The 24,952-nt window shown below is 53.2% G+C and overlaps 6 protein-coding genes across 6 annotated transcripts; 3 read left to right on the top strand and 3 right to left on the bottom strand.

The window, feature by feature from the left end:
• Positions 1–2,293: 2,293 nt before the first annotated feature.
• Positions 2,294–3,944, top strand: BO70DRAFT_432601 (MFS transporter; the record flags this gene model as incomplete). Its single annotated transcript, XM_025548335.1, has 2 exons — positions 2,294–2,544; positions 2,593–3,944. 2 exons carry the CDS (start codon positions 2,294–2,296, stop codon positions 3,926–3,928), a joined length of 1,587 nt encoding a protein of 528 aa, XP_025395460.1. The 3' UTR covers positions 3,929–3,944.
• A 640-nt stretch (positions 3,945–4,584) lies between these two features.
• BO70DRAFT_432600 (SNG1 family protein) lies at positions 4,585–6,410 on the top strand (the record flags this gene model as incomplete). Its single annotated transcript, XM_025548334.1, has 2 exons — positions 4,585–5,295; positions 5,415–6,410. Exons 1-2 carry the CDS (start codon positions 4,825–4,827, stop codon positions 6,408–6,410), a joined length of 1,467 nt encoding a protein of 488 aa, XP_025395459.1. The 5' UTR covers positions 4,585–4,824.
• A 475-nt stretch (positions 6,411–6,885) lies between these two features.
• Positions 6,886–11,616, bottom strand: BO70DRAFT_344572 (multidrug resistance protein MDR; the record flags this gene model as incomplete). The annotated part of the gene is made up of 6 exons (XM_025541462.1): positions 11,333–11,616; positions 10,746–11,271; positions 10,457–10,677; positions 9,881–10,394; positions 8,564–9,829; positions 6,886–8,516 (listed from the first exon to the last, which is right to left on the bottom strand). Exons 1-6 carry the CDS (start codon positions 11,543–11,545, stop codon positions 6,886–6,888), a joined length of 4,371 nt encoding a protein of 1,456 aa, XP_025395458.1. The 5' UTR covers positions 11,546–11,616.
• A 1,440-nt stretch (positions 11,617–13,056) lies between these two features.
• On the bottom strand, positions 13,057–17,104 carry BO70DRAFT_374244 (general amino acid permease; the record flags this gene model as incomplete). The annotated part of the gene is made up of 10 exons (XM_025544959.1): positions 13,057–13,765; positions 13,817–14,026; positions 14,072–14,154; positions 14,201–14,363; positions 14,413–14,518; positions 14,571–14,681; positions 14,732–14,839; positions 14,893–15,020; positions 16,067–16,215; positions 16,265–17,104. The coding sequence occupies 10 exons, from the start codon at positions 17,102–17,104 to the stop codon at positions 13,057–13,059; spliced, it is 2,607 nt and encodes an 868-aa protein (XP_025395457.1).
• Positions 17,105–19,186: 2,082 nt separating this feature from the next.
• Positions 19,187–19,939, bottom strand: BO70DRAFT_261278 (uncharacterized protein; the record flags this gene model as incomplete). The annotated part of the gene is made up of 2 exons (XM_025538920.1): positions 19,187–19,428; positions 19,486–19,939. Coding segments are annotated over 2 exons (696 nt in total), but the record flags the coding sequence as incomplete, so codon positions are not given.
• A 3,353-nt stretch (positions 19,940–23,292) lies between these two features.
• Positions 23,293–24,887, top strand: BO70DRAFT_390198 (cellulase family protein). Its single transcript, XM_025546133.1, has 4 exons — positions 23,293–23,723; positions 23,789–23,962; positions 24,025–24,592; positions 24,679–24,887. Exons 1-4 carry the CDS (start codon positions 23,316–23,318, stop codon positions 24,765–24,767), a joined length of 1,239 nt encoding a protein of 412 aa, XP_025395455.1. The 5' UTR covers positions 23,293–23,315; the 3' UTR covers positions 24,768–24,887.
• The last annotated feature ends 65 nt before the right edge of the window (positions 24,888–24,952 follow it).

Below are 24,952 nucleotides of genomic sequence, written 5' to 3'. Positions count from 1 at the left end.
TAACCTAGGACATGAGGGTCGGTCTAGCCATACCGCTACGGCTCAAGCGGTCAACAGGATGCACAGGTGTAACATCGGCCTCCAATTTCAATTGCTGGGGTTTCACATCGGAAACAATTCTCGGAGTAAGGAAAGAGAGGCATTTTCAGGTCTGGACCTTCATGTCGTACTGTGGGACGCTAGACGCAGGTCCTTGCCGCCAGTGACTCGCCCGCGGAGATTCAAGCTTTGAGTGTAGCAGGAACATGGGCATCGCAGGGAGCAGACTGCTCACAACATGTGTTGCAGTTATCACTTAGTCGCCGGCCGGTGCCAGGGAATGCTACAGGCAAAGCGAACCGCACCTCCATCAAAGTGCAAAGAATTACAACAGGGAGCAACAAGACGAGAGACACCTTGGAACCATCAGGTAGGTGCCGACTCTCTCATGTCTCGGCAGGTCGCAACCCACTTCGTTCACTGCCGTTGTTCGAAGAGAAGATTCCTCGAGAAAATTCGGCTTCTTGGACCAGGCAACGGTCATATTCGCAAACGGAGTCGGAGCCTACTTTGTATGGAATTCACATCACCGTATGAATGAAAGCCAACGTGGGGTTATTGATGCGGTCAGCTCCACGAGAGCACCACATCATACGGATGATGGCGGGACGGCAACAGTACTCTGCTCTTGACGATGAGCGTCTGATTGTCGGCTATGGTGCGTCATAGGGTCCACGATCTGGAGCCAGCTCCGGCATCGCAGTATGGTCGCATCCGAGACGATCGACCTCCTCCAGAATCCTGAGCCAGACATGGTGGAGCAGACGAGGTTATTGACACGCTCCATGATTATTACCCAGGCGGCGGACGCAGGGGTTGTACGGGGTTGGGCCGTCCGGGGAAAAACTCAAAGCTGGAGATGCAGCCATCTCGGACAAGGTCCGCCAGGCTGAGTGAGCATAGCGAGGGGCACACCCCGCGGTGATGGTGCCATGGATGGAATCTTAGCGAATCAATCGTACCATCTGCTCCAAACTGACTCGACGGTGCAGGGATAGTTGGCGTTTGATTGACCGTGCTCAGACAGTTCAGGCACGCGCATGGTCTCGGACCAGATGCGGGATGACGAGGGGCTAGTCCCGGCCGAGCACGAAGGCACTGTGGATGCAGGATAGGCAGGAGGTGCAGTAGGACCTGGATGTGGTGTGTCACCTTTTTCACTTTTTGAGGGGCAGGGGAGGACTATGGGGAAAGGAAGCCGACGTGGTCGGCACGAGGGGACCGTGAGAGCAAGAAAGAGATCCGATCCATCCTTCTTTCTCCGTGGGGACTGACTGGGTTTGGGGTGGATTATTTAGGCTAAAGGCTTGTCTCGGCTGCGGATGGGGAAGAATTCTTGGGGATGAGGTAAGTCGCCACGAGGGTACGGATTATTAATGGGAATTTTCTCACCGAGGCGTTTGCTGGCAGTGGATGGTGTGGGAATTGTGAATTGGGAATTGGGTAAAAGAAATGCACAGACAAAAGCCCTTATCTCTGCGTCCCCCACGGTGAGAGAAAGAAGGATGAAAAAAAAATTGCACAGGGTTAGGACTGAATCACTCACCGGGAGAAATTCGGACATGCTGGCGATGCTGCAGCAGCAGCCACAGACTTTCAGAGTCAGCACCGTCCGTGGGAGGCGAGGCGTTTGCACGGCAAATGGAACAGCCGGGGAGTCGGCATTCCTGCCCGATGCACCGATAAGCCGGCCAGGGAGAGCCCGTGGGACTGTGTGAGTAACAGGAATGAATCCATTAGGGCACCTCCACGGGGCAGCGCAACGATCGCCTGGAGTGCAGCCAGGCTAAGAGCGGCTAACCACCACTAACCACCACTAACCAGAATCAAGTAATCGGATGCTTATCGGCTCAGCTTCTGGAACCCTCACCGGCACACTCGGCGCCCCAAAGCTTGACCGAGGCTTGATCTGGTGCGCAACGCTTGCCTGCGGCGGTAGCGACCCGACACCGGACGGGCTGAATCAGCGCTGCACCACTCGGCCATGCACCGATCGGCTGGAGGGACGCAGGCATGGATGGAGAAATCTGGAGTCGAAGCTTATGCCGCGTCCCCTCATTGGCAGGCCAGCGCACACCCTCACCGGTGGTGGAGTTCGACATGGCAATTTCCAGACGTCACGCGGGTGGCTGCCCTTGCCTTATAACCTTGCGTCTGCCGGCCTGGTCGGCCTTTCTCCTGCGTGTTGGAACGGTCGGTTTTTGTCTGCGCAGTCGCCCATCTCCATCCGACCCTTCTGTGCACCGTCGCGACCATGACCGAAGAAGAGACTTCTGTTGGCGACCTCGCCTCCAACCCCAAGCAGGAGGTCTCCGATGTCCACCGCGAGAGCCTGCCGCTGGTCGTGTCCGCGGAGGAGGCGCTGGCCCGCGCCAGGAGCCAGCCTGATGAGGCCCTGCCGTTGCGCATCACTTTTGGCCCGCAGGATCGGGACAACCCCCGGTGCTGGGGGTACTGGCGCAAGTGGTACATTACCTTGTTCGTCAGCATGTTGAACGTGATCACGTAGGTTCTCCGTCTGCCTGTCCACCAGCTCCCACTGACACCGTCTAGCACCTGGTCTTGTGGCGCCTTTTCCTCCGGTGCCACCGGCATCGCCGATCATTTCGACGTCTCGAGCGAAGTCACTACCCTCTGTCTGTCCATGTACGTGCTGGGATACGCCATCGGACCCATGCTGCTGGCCCCGCTGTCCGAGTACTACGGCCGCCAACCCGTCTACATCGTGTCTTGGTTCGTCATGACCATCTTCCAGCTGCCTCTGGCTCTGGCCCCCAACATCGGCACCATCATCGTCTGCCGCTTCATCGCCGGATTCGCCGGCGGTGCGCCTCTGACCAACACCGGCGGCACCATCAGTGATATCTGGGAGCGGAACGACAGCGGGGGTCCCATGTCGTTCTACGGTCTCAGCAGCACGTTCGGCCCCCCGACGGCGCTGGTCATGAGCGGCTACATCGGTCTCAACCTGAACTGGCACTGGATCTTCTGGATCATCATGGCCATCACCGGCGGCTTCTGGATCGTCCTCACCCTCACTATCCCCGAGACCCGCCACAGCATCATCCTGCAGCGCAAGGCCGACCGCGTCCGCAAGCAGATGCGCCTCGAGGGCCTCCGGTCCGCCGAGACCACCACCGACATCCACGCCGAGGACCGCGCGGGTCTGCACCAGCTCTTCGGCATCACCCTCACCCGCCCCATCCGCTTCCTGTTCACCGAGCCCATCACCACCTTCTCCGCCATCTACAACGGCTTCCTCTACGGCCTGGTCTACCTCTTCAACGAATCCTTCCCCCTCGTCTTCGGCGAACCCAACGGCCACGGCTTCAACGTCGGCCAGCAGGGGCTCTGCTTCCTGGGCATCGCCATCGGCGCGCTCCTTGCATTCTGCTGCTCCCCCCTCCAGGAGCGGTACTACCTGCGCCGCGTCAGCGAACACGAGGGCCGCAGCGTGCCGGAGGCGCGCATGTGGATGGCGCGCGGCGGCGCCGTGCTCATCCCCATCAGTCTGTTCTGGTTCGGCTGGACGAGCTACCAGTCGATCCACTGGATCGTGCCGATCATCGCGTCCGTGTTCTTCGGCGCGGGCCTGTACATCGTCATCCTCAGTATCCTCAACTATGTCGTCGACAGCTACCAGACGTACTCGGCCTCGGCGCTCGCCGGCGTCATCCTCGTCCGCAACGTCGTCGGAGCCGGCTTCCCGCTCTTCGCGACCCAGATGTACGAGAAGCTGGGCTACGAGTGGGCGTCTTCTCTGCTCGGCTTCATTGCCATCCTCCTTGTGCCCATCCCCTTCATCTTCTTCTATAAGGGTCGCGCGATCCGCCTGCGGAGTCCGTGGGCCCGCGAGCACTTCGACTCCAACGAGGATGCGCCGCACTGACGGCGTCATTGGTGTTGAGATTTGATTTGTATCTATTGAAAACACACCGCATGATTGATGATGAGCGAGTGTTTACTGTTTTGTTTTTGTTTGCACTTCTTTTTTTTTTTTTTTTTTTTTTCATACCCAAGACTAGCATGTGAATACATTGTCTTAGCTTTCTCTACTTTATCTTCTTCTTCTTTTTTTCGTAAACTAACGTCTTAGTGAGAGCAGGCATGGGACGAGTGGAAAATCATTCCATTTGCCACTCATTTTCATTTCCCTTGATGGTAGTAGCGTACGCCACCGCTGTTTGCGAGGGTGATGAGGTCATTCTCTGGACTAGTTATATTCGGTTAGCGTGGATTGCACTGGTTACGTCAGCGCGTCTGATACCCGCTAGGCCCGATTGGGAAGACGTGATGCGGTGATGTGATGGATGCCTGAGGTGGTACTGGGCATCATCTTTGTCAAGATAATGGGTTGGACTGGATTTTGCATCTGTGGTGGTGTCTGCGTGGACTTTCATTGTCGTGCATCTGCTGGTGAAGAGGTGAAAAAGATCGTTGAGTGGGTGTCGGGTGATGCCTCATCGTATATATATCTGGTCAGGGGTTACCGGAGGCCATGGGAAAATATTCGAGGAGGAAAAGAGTTGGTGTTGTGTCGTTACACATTGATTGGATGAATTGGGCGTTTGTTGTCTACCACCTCGCTGCGAGGATTGCTCAAGGGGAGAACCCTATTCGCACGTCCCAACCTCGTATCGACCGCCATCCATGGATAATAGTTAGGGTTGCCGTTGCTGCTGACCATCAACCCCACCTCCAAGCTCAACTCCCGAATATCCATCGCCAACCACCACCTTTGATCTCATTCCATCCCCCTCCTATGTGACGAAACAAATCACCTCCATGGCCTTCTACCCGGCCGGTCGGCGGTCACACCCCAGCATCCACGACCCGGCGATCCGCTCGCTGCGGCTGGGGGTCCTCAAAGCAGCCGTCATCAACTTTATCATCCTCCAGATCCTCTTCCTCGGGCTGTTCTGCTACCTGTTCGGCTCCCTGTTCCAAGAGACCACGCACATCCACAACCTCAACGTCGTCTTCGTCGATTACGACACCGGCGGCACCATCGGCCAGGCCATCCGCACCGCCTACAACCACCTCCAAGGCCCCGGCTTCCCGACCCTCACCGAACACCCTCCCTCCCAGTATCCCACCCCCGAATCCATCCGCCACGCCGTCTGCAACATCCAATACTGGGGCGGTCTCTACATCACCGCGAACGCGTCTGCCCTCCTCGCCGCGGCCTTCACCGGCACCACCTACAACCCAAACAACGTCCTCACCCTGATCTGGAACGGAGCGCGCTACCCAACCGTGATCGACTCAGCCATCGGCACCAACATGGCTCTCCTCTCCACCGCCGCCCAGAAAGCCTACATCCTCGCCAACGGCGCCACCATCTTCTCCGCCCCAAACACCACCACCACCACAAGCCCTCCTTCCTCACCACCCTCACCACCCCCTGGACCCTCACCTCCAACAACATCCAACCCACCCCCCAAGGCTCCCGCCTCATCTACAACACCCTGGTGATCATCCTGATCCTGATCCAAGAATTCTTCTACCTGGGCTACCTCAACACCGTGTACACCCAATTCCATCTATACACGAGCGTATCGTCGCACCGGATCGCCACCATCCGCCAACTCATCTCGGCGACCTACACGCTCATCGGCTCCCTCTGCACCACGGCCGCCATCTGGGCCTTCAAGCACGGCTGGTCCATCAACACCGCCCAGTTCTTCCTCTCCTGGGCCACGCTGTGGCTGTTCGCGCATCTCAATTTCTTGGTCCTGGATGTCTTCACCGTTTGGTTGCCGTTGCCCGTTGTCCCCATGGCCTTGATTAGTTGGATCGTCGTCAATGTCACCAGTATTCTGCTGCCGTTTGAGTTGCAGCCGATGTTTTATAAGGGCGGGTATGCCCTCCCGGCTCATGCGGCGTTTCAGGTCCTCGTTGATGTTTGGTCCGGGGGTTGTAATCCACTGCTTGGGTATGCGGTGCCTGTTATGCTGGCGTATGAGGTGTTGGGCGTGCTGGGGAGTGTGGTGGGGGTTTATAGGAGGGCGCATTTTGCGGTGTTGGCGGAGACGGAGAGGGAGGGGAAGGAGAGAGAGAAAGAGAAGGAGACGGTGGTTGATGGTGGTGCTGGGGTTAATGCGGAGAGGAAGGGGGGAGAGGGAGTGGGAGATGGAGAAGGCGAGGATGAAGCTAGGAGAGAAAGTGAAGGGCCCAGTGAGGAGACGGCCAGGGAGAGAGAGAGTATGCGCGAGAGACAGACGCAGGAGAGCGCGGATCTGGAAAGGCGCAGGACGGCTACACTGCCTGAAGAAGGCCTCGGGGAGAGGATCTTGCAGGAGATGTCCAGGGTCGAGACGAGTAGTCGCCAGAGCGTGGGGCCGTGTCTTGATTTGCCGTTCAAGGAGTAGCTAGCTGGCTTTGCTCTGATGTGAGGGGCTTATGTATATGGGAGGTTAACGTCATCAATAGTTATGATTATGATTGAATGTGATATGAATGTGTCTGCAAGTGTGTTAGCGGGGATGTATAGTTAGATGGGATTGATAGTGCTGCACAGCTTGCTCTGAAAGGACAGCGAGGCTTATTCTCGACTGAGCTGTATCGGATGCTAATAACAGACGTGTGTTAGGGGAATGATTGAATTATGCTAATCCAATGATTGACTGTTGATATTATGAGGTGCGGTCACGTGGCCCCGGAGCGGCCACCGCCAACACATACTCTTACCTATATGGGTGTCTAATGCCATTCGAGTCGAGTGGTTCGTAAATATCAAGAAATAAACCCAATAGAGACTGCCACCTTTGCATATGATCTGCTTCCACTCTAAGAAACTATCAGCCACTCCGTTCACAGATAAAACCCAGATAGAACACTCAAAAATCAAATAGAACACTTCCCAAACCTACCTTCCATCCTACCTCCCCCCGCCCTATAAAGCTCCCCAAACACCGACCCCCTCCGTCCCAACAACACCCCCGGGGCATCGAATTCCACGATCCCCCCGGCTTCTACAACGGCAACCCTGTCAAAATCAAGCAGCGTATTCACCCGATGCGCAACCGCAACAACCGTACAACCCTCGAACTCTGTCCGAATGATCCGCTGCATTAGCTCATCCGTCTCCCCATCCACCCGACTCGTCGCCTCGTCCAGCAGCAGAATCCTCGATTTCATAATAATTGCCCGTGCGAGACAGACGAGCTGTCGCTGACCAGCGGAAAGAGGCAGATCATCGATCTTCGCATCAAGACCACCATGACGAAGCACGTGAGCCTGTAGATGAACCTTTTCAAGGGCGAGCAGAACCTCGTCATCATCGACTGCCGTGAATGCAGTGATGTTATCACGCACACTTCCCCGAAATAACACCGGCTCCTGGGGTATCACGGTGACTTTGTTCCGGATTATGTCACGAGGATAGAATTTTAGACTGACACCGTCAATAGTTATGTCTCCATTCTGGATCTCAGTCATTCGCAGCAGGGTTAGTAGCAGGGAGCTCTTCCCGCTGCCAGTGCGGCCGCAGATGCCGAGTTTGGTGCCGGCGGGGATGGTGAGGGTGATGTTGCGGAGGATGGGTGGTGAGCTTGCATCGTAACTTGCGGACAGGTCATGAAACGCGATTTGGCCTTGGGATGGCCAGTTGGGAGAGGGTGTTTGATCTTCACCGGTAAGGTTTTCGGACGGGACCTGTTGAAAGCTGCGGATGCGGCTGACGGCGCCGATGCTGGTTTCCATCGAGGTCCAGAAGTTGATCAGTTCGGAGAGTTGCTGGTTGAATGTGATCAGAGAGATGAGAGAGACGCCGATTGGGCCTATACCAGGAACGAGTACGGCAAATATGACCAGCAGCGTTGCGATGGCCGCGACGAAGAGGTCCAGGACAAGAGTCAGCCACCGCTGAATGACAAAGAGGATATAGTAAGGCCGTTGCGACTGTTGGAGCAGCTCTTGGTGCTCCTGTTGAAAGTTTCTCTGCCAGCCAAATGCACGGACAGTCATGAGGCCGCTGAGAGTTTCCGTGAATTGAGTATAGAGAGGTGACTTTGTTTCCAGATCTAAATGACGGAGCTGCCGCGACGTACGAAGATAGAACTTCTGGATCCAATATATCATGAAAACGGAAAGTGGAATCAGCGGGGCCATGTATTTCGCTCCAACAGATATAAAGACCGCGCTCATGATACATTGGGTGAAATTGTTAGTCGTTTTCAGAAAGTCAGCTGGTAGTGACCTGTCCACCAAGGTCATGTCCTGACTGAACCGATTGAGAGTCACTCCGCTGTCAGTAGAGGTGAGCCAGTGTAGAGGCGCTTTCTTAACAGTCGTCACAAGGTACTCGTGGAGCCGACTCGAAGACCTGGGCACAATCCGGCAAAAGACCAGCCACATACAAGATGCCCACAAGCCAGCAGCAAGTACTGCCAGTACGGCGTAAACACTGATGTAAAGTACGAGCTTTCCATAGGGCGTCCGTGCATTCTGTTCCGCCCACCATTGAACCCAGAGATCTATACAAGGTGTTAGCTAATTTCGCACGGGAATCCGGGTTACGTACTGGGAAACTGTGAGCAGAAAACCCCGACGACTAGGGCTGCAAAGTATAGTAGTACTTGCCCAAGCCCCGCTGTCCGAAGGTAGTAAATGTAGATAGTGAGGTCTCCCAGCTTTCTGTTTACTTCCTCGTGCTTGTCATTTTCTGTGCTTGAGGCTGAATGGCTACCATGTGCTTCGACTTGGGTCTCAACTTGATCCACCGTTAAGGTTATTTCATCTGAGAGGTATCGTCTCCACTCTTGAAGCTCTCGGGGTGGTCCTTGCTCCATAACCTTCCCATTTTGAAGAACTACCGCATGATTGGCGAACGCCATGAATTTCCGGGCATGTGTCGCTAGGATAACAGCGGCTCCTTGCTGGCGCAAGATGCCTTGCTCCCCGAAAATACCCATAAAGATCTGCTCCGACGTTTTCGCATCCAAGGCGCTGAAAACATCATCGAAGATGGCCACCCGCTTCCGGGCATAGACTGCACGGGCAATGGTAATCCGCTGACGTTGTCCGCCACTTGTTGCCATCCCATTGCTGCCAATGAGGGTGAGGTCTTTCTGGGGAAGGTTTTGAATGTCATGATCTAGGGCAGTCAGGCGAAGCACAGTCTGGTACCATTGTTCATCGTATTGAAGCGGCAGGCAAATGTTGTCACGGATTGAGCGGTTGCGGATCCAGGGTTTGGTATCGCAAAAAGCAAGATCGGATACTTTTGTATGGATGAAACCTTTTAAGCAAGGAACCTCACCGAGAATTGCTTTGAGGAGGGTACTTTTGCCTGAACCGACTGGTCCGGTGATTATGGTGAGAGACGAACCAGAGCATCGGAGATCAATGCTTGATATTGTTGCTGGCAAGTTGCGATCCCAGCCGAATTCAGCCTGGTGGATATGCACCAGATCGGCTTCAGATGGTAGGGAATGATTTATAAGCGCTCGCGCATCGGCTTTTGGGGGCTGAAGCTCTATGGTCTCAGGTTCTTCAGCGCTCCAGTGACTTGAAGTCGCAGGTGCAGAAGCATGTTGAGCAGCAATCACTCTGTCATCGAGTTTAGGTCTTGCCACTAGATATGCCTGAATTCTTTGAAAGCATTCCAAAGCTGCAGTGGCCTTTGGGCTAGAATATACCAGGTTTGACAGGGGGGCGCTAAGCAAAGAAATGATAGAAAGCGACGAAAAGGTTTGTGACACCGTTAATGGGCTTCGCCCGGCGTGAAGTGCGATGCCAGTATAGAGACTCAGAGTGAGAACAGGACTAAGATTTGACGTTATGCCGGCTTCAATAATCAGTAAAATCTCCCAAATAAGGATTGATTAGGCTGACTTACCAAGGAGATTCATCCTCACCATCAAATGACGGAATTTCTTTTGCATTTTCAGTTCGTGAATCCGGAACTGTTGTAGAAGAGTAGAAAACTGGCCGCTGAGACCAAGCATCTTGATTGTTGCACTAGCATCCAGATAACTTGACGTAAATGTCACTCTTTCCCGAACAGCCTGCATCCAAATCTTCTGTCTCCTGGGCGCAGACTTGGATAGGAAGTGTGTAAAGAAGAAGACAGCAAATGAGAGTACTGCCGGGATTGCAGCTGCCCAAGAGACCTCACGCTGCAGGAGATATAAGGCAATGGCCACTTCTACCAGACTTGCCCAAACCTCATGAAGGTTTTGAACCCCTGATGCAATGTTGTCTATATCATTGCTCATTAGAGTGAGTGCAGCAGAGTCGCTGTACTCCTCAAACTTCAGGTCTAGAGTCTTTTCGTAGATCATGGATACAATAGCTCCTCGGATTTGTGTTATAAGGCGAAAAGTATGATGTTCGTAGAGACAGTTAAATACCTGTATGGCAAATAGTAAATATCAATCAGAGAGAGAGAGAGAAGAGGTCATTTCAAACGTACTGCTTTGAGTATGAAGACGAGTGCAAAGGCGCCAATCAAGCCATATCCATGATTTTTGTTAGTGCTGTTTCCTCCCACGTATTCTGTTAAGCTTGTGATCAGGAATGGTTGTGAGTAATTCAAGCCGATCATAACCAGTCTCGCTAGAAATGAGTACAGAATGGAAATTTTGAAAGTGTAGACGGTAGATAGCGCCAAAGAGTTTTTACGCGACTTTGAGGCTGCTATAAACGTTAGATGGAACCAACCAAACTCGGACCTAGTATACAGGTTACGGTGAGGTACTAACCTCGAGCCCAACACGTAGCCAGAGCGTGGTGGAGTACGTCCACTGATAAACTTTTGTCCAACCGTGGAAGGTCGTCCACCACCAGTGTTGTTTTGAACCCGAGAAAGAACAAAGGGTTGATCCACCAGAAAAAAGCGCGGTTATAGAAGCCATGGACTTCTTCATCGCCGTAACGTTCTCTCCGATCGACAAAGAATGCCTGCTTAGATTTGGCCTCGAGGCAAAACCAGGCGATCTTCAGGGAAAGACTGGCTGTGTAAATCGCGCCAAGGACGGTGTAAGAAGCCAGCCATAAGCTCCGCACACGCACGGCATCGAACAAAATCGACAGTGACAGGAATACATTGAGAATGGAGGAGGGATAAACTGAATAAATATGTTCAAGGTGTGACAGGAATAGTATCCCCACCGATGTCAAAAAGGCCAAAACGGCAGCCGCTAGAGAGATTCGTGTTCGTGGTGCATGGGGAAGGAACCACACGATCAGGAGCGCCAGTTGTGATGCTGCAAATGCATATCCAAGTATCTAGTAGGGGGGCATTTAAAATCAGGAATACCTGGGTAGAGGGGCTGAGGGGATGGCTTACCAACTTGCCCCAGTAGACGGCATTCTTGGTGACCCTGGGGATTCGCTTCAGCCAAAGTTGCTTGTATCGGAAGAGAAGGGCGACGAGGAAGAGGGCTGAAGGTACGATGGAGAGGAAGCACTCCTCGAACAGCAGGGTGAAGTCAAAGTCACCACGACAGTGTTTCACCTGGGGTCCAAACAGATTGTCCCCACATGAGTGAATGTTCTCCATCTGCGCTATACGAACAATTGATTCATTCGACGAAGCAGCTGGGAGCGACAGGCTATCCAGAAAATAGCCGGGGCTCGATGAGAGGAAAGAATGGCGGACCAAGTCAGGCTACATCTTGGAGGCCCCGGGCCTCGGAGGGTTACATCGTCCGAGGTTCCGCCAGTAGATAGATAGTAGGTACTAGACAGTACGGAGTACTAGCTGGAACACTCCCACGTACCTTTTCGGTTTGCGGTGGCGAATGATGGACGGATATGCGCCTTCCACTTGTTTGTCCCTGGTGTGCATCTGAAGGCGAGCTAAGAGATCAAAAAGACCACTCGACTAAAAAGGTGTCCCAGACTCCTAGATAGGTGTGATACTTAATGATGATACGCCGTCGGGCCCCGGTGGCCGAAAGCAAAGCTCGATTGCTCTGCTGGTACTTTGGTTGGGCGCGGTCGGATCGGTCCAACCCGGCCAAAGGCATCCAGGAAAACTTCCAATGACAGCGAAGCGATAATGGATTATGATGCCCGCTGACCCCTGATAGTGGGCCCTACCTACCATACCTATCTAGTGCTCAATACCTGGTGTGGTAGATCTTGTTGGACACCCATATTCCAGTCTGTGCCTCGGCAGCTACTGCTCGCCTCGAGCCCTACATGGTACTGGTACTGTAAGCCCTGGTACAACGTACTTCGTTAGTGCCAGTTATCTACGGAGTACATACCTGCTATACATACCTGCGGAGTAGATAGGTAACACTTCTTAGCATTACTCCGTAGGTACATACTCTAGGCATCTATTTTAGGTAGCAGTTAGAACTATCAGTGTCCACTAAATACAGAGAACCGGGTGCTCGGCTTGGTCAGGGGTCTGTATTGAACTAAGGACCCTACCAACCATCGTGTTCTCGACTGTCCTCGTGTATCGGTCTAGACCTGTTGATTAATTAGAGGCTGAGCCTGTGGATCCAAGGAAGCTTGGGAAGTGAATGTGCGCTAAAGCACGCACGTGAATGGTGCTGGCTGTAGCTGCTTCATAGAAAGCCCTCCAGTAGTTCTTCTTTCGCCACGACGGTTTTCCACAGGTAGATCTCACCTTATGTGAAGGTGCTTGATGATGACCGCTCTTACCGGTCATTAAAGCTCCCAACAAGTCCCGACATGCAATAAACAGCAATGATAACCGTCCTTTGTCAGTCGTGACTCCTAACCTTTCTGGCTTTTGATGTGTTCGAGAGACCATTATTGAGAGAGACAAAGAAAAGCGGAGAAAAGGGAAACTGAAGATGGCGATCTGTTAGGTAAAAGGGGTAGGACTGCGATCTCATAAGTTAGAAGAATATGCCAAGTCGAGCCTACGATTCCAAGAGCAGTCAGTAGCTACCCTATGCGTCAGTCAAGCAGCAATTGAAATCCATGTCGGGAATAGCGTACGTGGATGAGCGTTTATGGACTTTCCTGCTGCCCCTCTTCCACGATGACATTCTACCCGAGGTGGAGCAATTTCAGTCAACAGGTCTTCCGTCACTCAAAGAAGCTATTCCAAAACTGCGACATTCTCCCTCGGACTGGAACCGGGGTCATCTCCTCATAATCGTCAATCTCCTTCTTCAGTCCTCCAAGCTGTAGATCCGCAGTCCCAGGCCAATTATAGCTCGTTCTCCTGAAAACCTTCCAAAACAGATATGCGACAATGAAAAAGCCGATCATTGTGTAGTCCAAGAAGAAGTTTGAGATGTCCCATTGTCCATCAATAAACAGGTTGTATCCCAGGATCAGTGTCATGATCCCGGTTCCGAAGACAGCATACCACGCTGCGTACGGCTGCAGATATCCTTTGTAAGGGAGACTGTCACGACTGACTCCCTGCCGACGCATCGCTGCATAGAAATGAAGGTATGTTATGCAAGTTCCGAAGTAGTTCAGCAGGTACGACGCTGTGATAACCCCCACGAGCCAGTTGAGAACGGTAGCCGAGCTGTTGCTGACTTGCAAAAAGCCCAGCGGACAGAAAGCCATGGCTGCTGCGACAGCAAAATATGGAAGACCTTGTCGGTTACAGCGAGCAAAGAAGGCCGGTGCCTTGCCCTCTAAGGCCATGCCGTGTAGAGTCCGAGCGGCAGAAAAGACGAGGTTATTACCAGCGGAGAAGACGGACGTCATGATCAAGGCGTTGACAATGTCGGGAAGCGCTTGGATGCCGAAGTGGTCCATGGAGATTACATACGGAGACCTATCACCGAATACCGGTTAGAAGAATCTTTCACCTCGCGGCTGGACTCACGCAGCTCCGGTCCCGCTTCCCTTCCTCGTCCCGGCCAGAGTGGCAGCGAGAACGGGGTCATTGTATGGGATGACTATGCCGATTGCCAAGGCACCCAGGATGAAGAAAAGCATCAGACGCCAGACGAATGAGGCGTAGGCCTTGCGCATAACGCGACGCGGCCGTTCTGCTTCTGCAGCTGCCATGGAGATGTATTCCGGACCGACCATTCTGCTCAATTAGTACTGAGGGTATCAATGGACTGGTAGGCCTTACGTGAAAGAGGCTTGGACCATACACGCGAGGACGCCACAGAATCGACCGACACCTCCTGGGACAATGTATGATACGAATGCACCCTGTTCGCTGTCAGCCTCAACACCCCATTGTCGAATGAACACTCACCGGATCGTTCCAATATCGAAAACCGTACGCGTCGTGGCGAGGATTGCCTCCGACCATCGTAATGAAAGCGTACAGGATCAGACCCACCATGAGTATGATCTTGAAGAAGGAAAGATAGAATTCGGAGACTCCAAAGTATCGAACGGTCAAGATATTCAGCACCCTGCTCTGCGTCAGCCGTCTGGAATACCGGAAGATCTGCAAAACCCTACGCGTAAAGCACCATGACAATGACAACCACCGCGGCTACGGGAACACGATCAGTCCAGTATGTGAGCAGCACGTTCAGCGCGACAATCTCATATGGAATCCCGAGAGCTGAGCAAGAAGATTAGTATCGTAATGAATGAATCTTGAGCATAAGATCTACCCATCGTGAGGAAGAAGTTCCAGCCCATAGCGAAGCTCAACGCATCATCTACCCAGTGGCCGGCGAGGCGAACGAACGGCGAGGGAATGGGCAGGTAGCAGACCATTTCCGCTGGATTTCTTGGAGTTAGCAGGAATCGACGATTTGAATCGACTACTCACCAAAGCACTGATTGACAGCCAGCATGATCGTTCCATACGCGACAAACCCGATCAAAAGGCCGGCGGGACCACCTTTGGGCAGCACGGCACCCATCTGTACAAAGAGGGCTATTCTCGGTCAGCATTGCCGTTCGGCCTGATCGCGGGTTGCCGAAACATACACGTCCCAATGGCCCCTCCGACCGCAAAAAGCTGGACCTCCTTTCCTCGCAGCTTGCGGTGCAGATGCTGCGAGCCGGATGAAGTGACTGGCATCTCCTGGGCTTCATGGTCGCTGGTTTTGGCGGTGCTGGATTCCGTCAGGGAGGGGTTCTGCGACCCCATGGTTGGCATCTTCGAGAAACATATTCCTGGAGGAAAAAATCTTGCCTTTAAGGCCAGCGATACCGGATGACCCCCACGTTGCGACGGCTGCAGACGCTTCAGGCGGGGTTCGGCCTATGAGGGGAGGGAGGCGACACGAGATGCAGTAGTCGCGCCCCCATCGTCTGCGCGGCGCGCCACGAAGAGCTGCCATTGTCCCGATTGCTATCGCATCCACCCGGCCATCGGAGTGTGCAGGTTGTCAGGCAGATGCGATCAGATCCAGAGGAGGGTAGATTGCCGATTCATCGAGCGGATGCATCATTGCCAAATGAGTCCTCCCTCCTCATTGTGAAGACATATCCTCAGCCATTTTCCATCTCCATTGGATCCTGAGCCGTCAATCAATCGCGTGACTTATCTCATGATCAGAAGTCCAGATCGAGCTCTGTGTTTTGATTTGTTGTTAGAAAAAGAATAGACATGGGACGACAGCCTCGATGGCAAATATTCAAGACTTTGGGGTGACACACTTACAAGAGAGAAGCATCAGGTGGGACAGTCCATCCCAGTGATTCAAATGGCTTTCATGGCTATATTTCTTCTCTAATCGCGATTGGAGCCATCGAATCATGATTACGTGCTCGCGTGAAAAAGAAGACAATGATGGTCGCGAGATTCGAAAGGTTGGTCAACGTGAGGTGGGGGAGGGAGAAACAAGGCCTTCACTTCGCTGGACTGGGGGGGACAACAGTCACCTGACGGACACGCTACACAGCTGGAAGTGGAAGACGCGACAAAATTTTATCGTTCTATCATTCTATCATTTATCCCATGTATATACCAGGACCAGCCTGGGTCTATATCTCAACCAACCAATATATCCAAGCACACTACCAAACCAACCCCCGCCGAGTCATCCTCTTCTAAAGACAGTACCAGTCGAGTTACTCCCCAAAGGGCATTCCAACCCAGCCAGAATCCTCCTCCGAAGGCTCCTCCGCGGTACATCGATCACACCTGCATACGAACCGGAACAGATTCTGCAGATGATCTCGTCGGTCTTTCAACTCAACACACTTGGTCAGATCGAAGTAGGATATACAGCACTCTTCTCCAGCTGCGATATCTCTCGACGCCGTGAAGATCATCCGACCTTGGCTATCCGGCTTATGCATGACCTAAAAATCATCAGACAAAACTCCATCAACAAGAACAAGATCCACTCACATTCGGCGAACAGGAATGGTTCGCAATCGCGGCTCTCGGATACACCGCCGCGCCATACTGCTCTCCCCGATCCACCGGGGGATCCGGGATGGGAAAGACGCCAGTTCCTCTCGGATACATGCCAAACGAGTTTGCCTCCTCCCTGCAGATAAGCGCCACGACATCATCGACACTCAGGTCGTGCGGCAACGCCGGACCCCCTCGAAGATACCTCTTGACCAATGCGGTCCAAGACCGGACCTGGGCGTGTGACCAACTCTCCGTCGAGCCACAGAAATCCTGGATGGCTCCCCAGCCACCCTTGAAGCGACCATTCGCTTCGCCGTCCCTATCCCTCAAGAGATCTTGGCCCTCGAGCTGCCGCGAGGCAAGAACCCGCACGATCAACCACAACATCCCAAAGTCATACTCCCCCCATTTCGAGCGTATCGAGGCACCATATCTCTGCAGCCAGGTACACTCGAACTCATGGCGCAGCGCATCCGCATCCTGACAGGTCGAGTTACACCACACGACATCGACCAGACAATTCCTCGGGCATTTTATCCGCCGATCGCTCTGCGTCTGTCGCCCACAGGCCGAGTTACTGCACAGCAGACTATCGCTGGTCTCCGGTTCATCAACAACCGGGATAAACCCATAGGGCACATCAACCAGAAGCCGCTCGCCCTGTCGAATGCATTTCGAGGCCCGGAGTTGTCGGCCCTTGATCGGCACCACGCCCTGCTCTAGATGCGGGTGCACCCACGGTTCTCGCGAGTGGCCGCTATTTATTCCCCCGGCCAGATGCTCTGTTGTCGCGAGCAGTCGTTCTTCAACGAGACATGGCGGTGGATTCATGATCAGAATGGCCGGTTGTGGTTGTGGTTGTGGTTGTGGTTGTGGTTGGGGTCGGACTGGACTGGCCTGGGAAAAGCCTGGGCTGGGGCAACGGTTTCGTTTCCGGGACGCCAGTTTTTTGCTGGTTTCTTTTCTCTTTCTCAGCAGTACTCTAGTTTCCGGGGGTTCTGGCCCTGGCGGCGGGCTTATCGTCAACGGATCCGCTGGAGCGAGTCTGAATGGCCAGTCGGTTTGCCATTGGCAGGGGGGGGGCCAATTATAGGGGCGGATGGATGGAACCGCGACCCCCGGTGGATACCGCGCCCATGGGAGGAATGATGCATCGTGCACGAGTCAACCGGTTAGTGCACTTCTGAAAGAGAGGTGGGATTCAATGGAATTGAGCATATGGATCTGTCTACGGAGTATCTAATACCATCGGAGACAGTTGAGCGTTGAAATCCCTGTGAGTGTTGCGCTGCTCCTTTGCATTCCGAGCGAATTGGCCTTCGAAAGGAAACCTCCGAGGTTAAGGAGGATTCTATTTTCTCATAATCCAGAAACAGAACACATTATGGCATGCATACCCTCTGTTAAATGTTCTCCACGAAACGTCGTACAGCGTGGCAGACAACAATGAAAATTGTCCGATATCCTCATGCCTAAGGCAGCAAGTCGTCGCCCTCCATAGCTCGCCTCTGATTGGCTCAAAATAGCCTCCCGCAGAATCTGCGCCGAGCACGCGTTGCACTACTACTAGTAAGTCCGGAAAGACTCATCCCAGGCGCGGGAGAAAAGAGCAATGTTTTTGTCTACAGAGTACAGATCCGGTGTGAGTGGTTTTTTTTTCTGAGAGAAAAGACGATGACAATAAACAAAACCATCGAACAAAGAACTCCCCTGAGTACAGGGATGCATGCATACCCATGCATACAGCCGCATAACCTGAGTCAGCCAACCTCAGCCCCCCCTCGTGTATAACTGTATAACCTACCCCGCCTTCCTTATGCAACGTTATCCATAGTTCAATCGGCAGAATATGGCGAAACGCGGGCGGTCAGCGAATTTTATGAGAGTGGTGTCCGCTCCTCTCATCGATTGGCCGACACGCTCACCGCCCTGTGTTGCGTGGGCAGGGAGAGAAGAAAGAAAGTGTTTGGGATTTAGTTGAGGGAGGTCCCATGAATTTGGTCTGGGAAGTATTGGAAATCGTTGCGAATGCTATAAAAAATATAAGTCTCATGGGACAGTGAAGAAAGACGGGGCAAATTGGTTGGAGAAAAGGCCGGTCATGGGGTGCGGTCGACCGTGGCTACTATATAGTATGTTGAGCGGAACGTTAGATGATTCGCGGCATCTAATTACTCCATACTATATCCTGTCTGTATGCAGGAAAACATCTCCATCCTGGGAGTGAGCATGACAGGTGTTCTTTGATCGGACCTACGATGTAAGACAGCACAGCGACTCAAGGTCCAGTTTCACGAGTTTTTAGTCCTACTAGTTACGAAGTACATCCTCGACCTATTTCAAAAACACGAATCTCAAAACAAACATAACCATACCCGAAGGACCAGACTAATAGCAATAATCACAAAAGAATAGCCACGAGATGGTAACGGCGTTCTCGGTTTTCCAAGTTTTCCCATCCCCAAAACGTTAAGATCAGAACCGAAGCGACGAGTCAATAGCAATAATTTCGAAAAAAAAAAAAAGACCACAAGATAATAGATCAAAGAGTGACCAGTTTCCTCAAGCAAACCGAACCCCGAAAGATACAAACCAGAAGGCGAGCACCGAAGGAATGACTGGACAAATGACCACCCCGAAACAAAAGCAAAACAACAACAACCCAAGAAACAAACCACGATCACGAGCAGAGAGATTTCCCGAACCACACATCATAGCGTACCGTATGTCGAACCTCATCCATCAAGTGTAAAGATAGAGAAACGGAGCATAGTGATCCTTATGAACAAAGGCCTCAAGATCCAAGCCCACCACATAGACGCGAGCTCGACTAGTAATGACCGAATACTCGCTGTCCTTGCACTTGTGACATTCCATCTGCGTGATGGCCATGTCACCGACAGCACGATCGATATGACACCAGCGAGGCGAGCGGAATTTGTTGATGCGGTTGATGAGCGACGCGTGGCTGAACTTCTCATACGGCTTCTTCAGGTCCGTCGCGAGGACAGCCATGTTGTGTTCGATACATCCGGCCATCATGCTGGAGCATTCGTAGCAGCATCCTAGCTCGTGGGTCACGTATTTGTCGCGGGTCTCCCAGACAAGGTCGATGAGGTCGGAGATGGCGGCTTGTCTTTTGGAGTCGATGGCCGCTGGATGGGGTGAGTCAGTGAGTTGGCTGGATGGGGAGGGATGGGGAGGGATCATACCGAGGATGTGGGAGGGGAGGGGAAGTCCCAGGGCATTGATTCGACCCTTACCCCGGGTCATGGCAGCTGAGGTGGCCCATCTGAAATGCTCGGTCAGTTGGTAGAAATAGCTGATCCAGACCCACAGGAGGAGTTCACGGTAAGTCGTTGTGGGGGGGAAGGTCTTGGGAAGTTGCACCAGCCAGGGGATTGCGGCCGTTCTCATCGCGTCCTGGCATCCGTAGAAGTCGGCAATCACGGCGACCTTGCCCAGGAGATCGACGTCGAAGAACTTGGTCATCTTGTGGTGCTGGCAGTGAAGGACCTGCATCACAATGGTGAATGCATCGACGTCCCACCCTTCCGCCTGGACCTCGATGAATCCCTTCTCTTGGAATTCCTTGGACTCTTTCCACCCCCCCGTGAGCAGTTTCCGGAAGAAAGGGGATGACAGAATGAGGTGAGATGAGGACAGATGGAATTGATGAACCTGCTTGGTGGGGTCGGTATTGTCTGCAGCCGTCGCAGAGTTGCTGAAGAGGAGGGTCTTGTCGAAGACAGAGTCATCAGCATCGAGCATGGAATCAGGGCTGTCCGCGTCATCGTCCATATCGTCGTGATTGTCATAGCTAGGGCCGGACTCAGCATAATCCCCACCATTACCACCAGCACCACCATCCGCATCCTCACTGCCAGCACCACCAGCACCACTTCCATCACCACCGTCACGATCACCAACCGAGACGTCCTCCGACTCAGTCTCCTCGGCAGAGTCAAACGCACGAGGAGGGCGAAACACCGACCGCTCGACGCGCCATTCAGCATCACAATACTTCTTCTCGGGCAGCACAATAGGGAGATAAGCAGGCATGGGTCTCTGGTCAGTGTTGAGACAACCGGCTTCCTCTCTATCATATCCCTCCTTATATCGCATATGGTCCTCGTGACTGAGTCTCGGAAAGAAATCGGGGAAGGTGCGATCCTCCAGCTCCCACGCCCATCTTCTGGGTTTGTCAAACTCATTCGAAGAGATTTCCTGCACGGGGTTGGTGAGGGTCACGATCACGTCGCCGTCGGGGACGATCTCGTGGACTTTGGCACCGTCCGTCACGGGCAGAGGCTTCTTCGCGGTGGACATGTCCACATACAGAGGTGAGAAATATGTTGGATAAGAGTTAAACAGTGACTTCAGGAAAGGATATAAAATCAGATAAAAGGAGTATGGGGAAGGGGCATATAGAGAGTGGTGAGATGGAGAGAAAGGGCGCAGGAGGGGCAAGGCAAAGATCTCTTAATATACCTGCCTGTTGGAGGATTCACTGCGCGCTATTAACAGTGAGAAGCAGACAGGCCGTGACAGATCAAATCAGGCTGTTGCTTAAAGATGATTTCTGATACCCTGATCTGTCCTGGGTGCTTGGGGGGTGCCCGATAAGGTGCTCGGCTTCCATGACGGGATGGGATATATGATCATAGATAGCATCAAAGACCGCCAGGAGGCTGAAGCATTGTATCAATCAGCACCAAACATATACGGAGTAGTTCAACTGACTGAAGCCACAAGAATGTCTATGATCTTGATACATAGCGAATCTATGACGCCTGCGTAAAAAGTACATATCTATAAACAAAACCGTGAATATGCCTCACATGCCAAAGCCCTGGTAGAACAGCGGGATGAAAGACTGGTTAGGGGCTGAATAGATCCCGCATTGTAAGCTTCAAGGCCTCCGTGAATGCAAGCAAGGTCAGCTGCCAGCAAAGAATGGAAGACATTATACTGCATGGGAAGAGCAATGCAGCTCTAGAAGCAAGAGTTTGCTCACAGGTTCACGCCATAAGATAGAAATTATTGACCATGTATGGAATGCCCTTGTTTGACATCATACTTTTTGTATACCTTCACCACGGCGAATGCATCAGATCTCCGAAGGATATAAGAGCGTCAGGGATATGAACAAGTCAACAACATCAATTGGCAGACATCCCTCGATATGAAAAAAATTCGTGTCCGCAAAAGCCGCACATTCGGCTGTAGTCACCGAATATCTGGCATTCTTTCGGCGAAAAGGTATTATCTGGTTCCCTAGAGCTGCTGGAAAGCTCGCATGTATATTCCCCGAGGCGGATATGCTTGATCAGACGACCAAGCCACACAGTCTGCCTACCATCCCGAACATTCAAGTGATCGTTGCCCGCCATTCGTCGGAAATGGTCTGGCTGGTCCACCGGTGAAGTGCTGTTTCTGCTGGCAGGTCGTCAGGCCGGGAACGAAAAGCTGGCTCGACCAGAATGGGGTGGTTTCTTCGGTCTGGATAGGGGCTTTGCTGGCGCGCTTGCAGATGTCGGACCTAGTATGGATCGTCAATATGAGCAAGTATTTTGTCATCCCAGGTCGACGCTCTTCCATTATCCCTTAGTGAGTGGTCATACGACACGCGGCCGAGGGGAAAGACTTTGGAGAGAAAAGACCAGGCTGGGAAAGGGTTGGATGGGGTCCCTTCTAACGCGGTCGATTCACCAAACGTCAATAGTCCTGTTAGTGCAGGGTGGGATCCACTTGAAGCAGCCTGCCATGTCATACTTCCACTGCTTATCTTTCGAAGGATGCGGACCAGGATTCGGAGCTTTTACGGAGTACACCATCTATCTATCTCTCGATCTATGCAGAGCTTCCTTTGCATAAATCATAGGCCATTCTCATATCGATATAATCCACTTCCGATGCTTAGCTGCAGCTTCAATCCGATGCCGAGCTGGCATGATATGTAGTAGAACAGTATGACCTTTTTCAAACCTCACCACCAACCCGATCGCCCCGTATGTCTCACGTCTAACTTGACCGAGGACCCTATTTTCCACCGTACTCGTCATTCAACCCTTCCCTTCGGGATGCTGATCCTGGAAACGGTGGGCAGATCGGTTAATTGTGTCCTGGTAGGAGCGGTCCAGAGCGGGGTATGCATTAACCCGGCACCGCAGGAACAGGAACGGGAAGAGGGTCGGAAGCAGGAGCAGGAGCAGGAACAGGAACATAAGCACCAGCAGCCTAGTCCACCTCCGGGCCTCCACCTTCTTCACACGACGCACGGTGACGTTGGAGTGGTGGGAATTATCCGATCTGCAGGGTTAGCGCCCGGTGGGTTGATACGGACGAACTTCCGCCCTCCGGCTTCCCGTCCCCCGCACGGTGCACCGTACCACAGTTCCATCCCTAAAGGGTTCTTTTCGTGACTGCGAGGTCTGATGGAATAGAGGTGACCAACCTTTTCTATTGTATGCACAGCAACTGAGCAGGAGATGTGTCAATGAAGTAAACCAAGCAAGCTTTGCACAGCCACCATCCCCAAATCCAAGCAGCCCAGTGCATATCGAGTTTGGTGCATGTTCGTTCATGGGCCCGGGCAGGGAAGAGGAGAAACCCTAGTCCCCACCCCCCCCACTGGACGGATAATTCACAGCCACGACCATCACCCAGGCACTGCCTGTCAGGACTCGGAGCTTGGGACGCGTGTTAAGCCTGCCAAGCACATCCTTCGGCCGCATTTCCCCGCTCGAAGAACACGATGTCCGAGCAGCGTCCACGAATCGCGCGCCAGCATTGCGACGATCGCCTTTCAATCTAGTATAGGGCCTGCATGTTCGACTCAATATTGGCCGTGATCATGCGCTCATCGTCAGGGGTATCCGACTCCCGCATATCTGAATTCTCTGCAGAGACATGGTCAGATGGATGGTTGGGTTGGTAGTTAGTGGTACGGCGATGGTATAAGAAGGGCTGATGGCTTCCCTTCATCACTGCATGCTATGGTGTGTTCGACAGCAGCTCAAACAGCAACAACAACAACGCGATGTATCTCCGCAACGCCATCAAGTTGCTCGCGCTGGCAGCCCCGGGACTCGTTGCGTCCATTTCCTCTGCTCCCCTCTCTACCTCCGGTCGCTGGATCGTCGACTCCGACGGGAACAATGTCACCTACGCGGGCGCGAACTGGCCCGGTGCGGCCGAGGCCATGTTGCCTGAGGGCCTGCAGTACCAGTCCATCGAGTACATCGTCGGCAAGCTCAAAGAGCTGGGCATGAACGTGATCCGTCTGACCTACGCGATCGAGATGATCGATGACATCTACGAGACCGGAGCGGACGTGTCCATCAAAACCTCGCTCATCACGGCGCTGGGCGAGACGAACGGAACTGCCATCTTTGAGGATATCATCAAGAACAATCCGACCTTCAGCGAGAACACCACCAGACTCGAGGTATGGGTCCCTCTCTCTCTCCCCATCCTCATCGTTCACCGCAGGCAGCGACTGACACAGGCAAGGTCTACGACGCCGTCGCCACGGAATGCTACAACCAGGGCATCTACGTGCACCTGGACAACCACGTCTCCAAGGCCGAGTGGTGCTGCTCCACCACCGACGGCAACGCCTGGTTCGGAGACACCTACTTCAATGTGACCAACTGGCATCGCGGATGGAGATACATGGCTGAACACGTATAGCCCCCCAAAAACACCCATCCCGTCCCCTTCAGTTCACCAACACTAACCACACCCAGGTCAAATCCCTCCCGGGAGTCAAGAGCATCGGAATGCGCAACGAACTGCGCAGTCCCGACGACGACACTGCCCTCGCCGACGCCACCTACAACTGGGACACCTGGTACACCAACATGGTCGAGAACGCCAACCAAGTGCACGCCGTCAACCCGGACCTCCTCCTCTTCTTCTCGGGTCTCAACTACGACACCACGCTGTCCCCGATCCCGACAGCCTCCGACCTCGGCAACGGCACCACCTTCAAGAAAACCGACTTCGCTTTCTCCGACAAGATCGTCCTCGAGATCCACAACTACGATAACTCCGCCACCAGCTGCAGCAGCCTGGAGTCCAGTCTGGTGAGCGACGGCTTCGATGCCCTCGAGACCGATGACTCCGACATCGTGAATGTCTTGCCCGTCGTCATGACCGAGTTCGGCTATCTGATGGATAATACCACCCATACTGAGGTGTATCCGACTTGCTTGAAGGAGTATCTGCCCAGTGTGCATGCCGGGTGGATGATCTGGGTCCTGGCGGGGAGTTATTATATTCGTCAGGGAACCCAGGATTATGATGAGACTTGGGGTAGGTTTTTCTCATCCCCCCCCCTTTTTCTTTCTGTTTATGAAAACAAACATGTGGGATGGCGACGGCTGACGAACTTCATCTAGGACTGCTGGACCATACCTGGGAGAACTGGCGGTCGGTGGACGCGATCGATAACGGGATCATCCCCATGGTGGAGGCGAGCCTGGGTTGAAGTTGAAAGTGAGGCGGCAACGTAATGGCGGTATTATGCGGAGGATATGTTGGACTTGGAATGGGTGTATATATGTATAGTCCAGAAGTAACCCTATATATGGGCTGAATAATGAAAGTGGTCAAATTATAACAGATCCATCCATCCATATAAGGCGATAAGCGTCCCTCCAAATGCGATCTCAT

The sequence above is a fragment of the Aspergillus heteromorphus genome, assembly GCF_003184545.1.
Source record: "Aspergillus heteromorphus CBS 117.55 chromosome Unknown BO70scaffold_34, whole genome shotgun sequence".
NCBI classification, from domain to species: Eukaryota; Fungi; Ascomycota; class Eurotiomycetes; order Eurotiales; family Aspergillaceae; genus Aspergillus; species Aspergillus heteromorphus.
This window is presented reverse-complemented; position numbering and strand designations above follow the sequence as displayed.

What these genes read in the sequence shown, in the direction of transcription:
- BO70DRAFT_390198 (XM_025546133.1), top strand. Translation starts at nt 23,316, where the DNA reads ATGTATCTCCGCAACGCCATCAAGTTGCTCGCGCTGGCAGCCCCGGGA. An exon ending in AGAACACCACCAGACTCGAG is followed by an intron (nt 23,724 to 23,788) that starts GTATGGGTCCCT and finishes GACACAGGCAAG; the next exon opens with GTCTACGACGCCGTCGCCAC. An exon ending in GGAGATACATGGCTGAACAC is followed by an intron (nt 23,963 to 24,024) that starts GTATAGCCCCCC and finishes AACCACACCCAG; the next exon opens with GTCAAATCCCTCCCGGGAGT.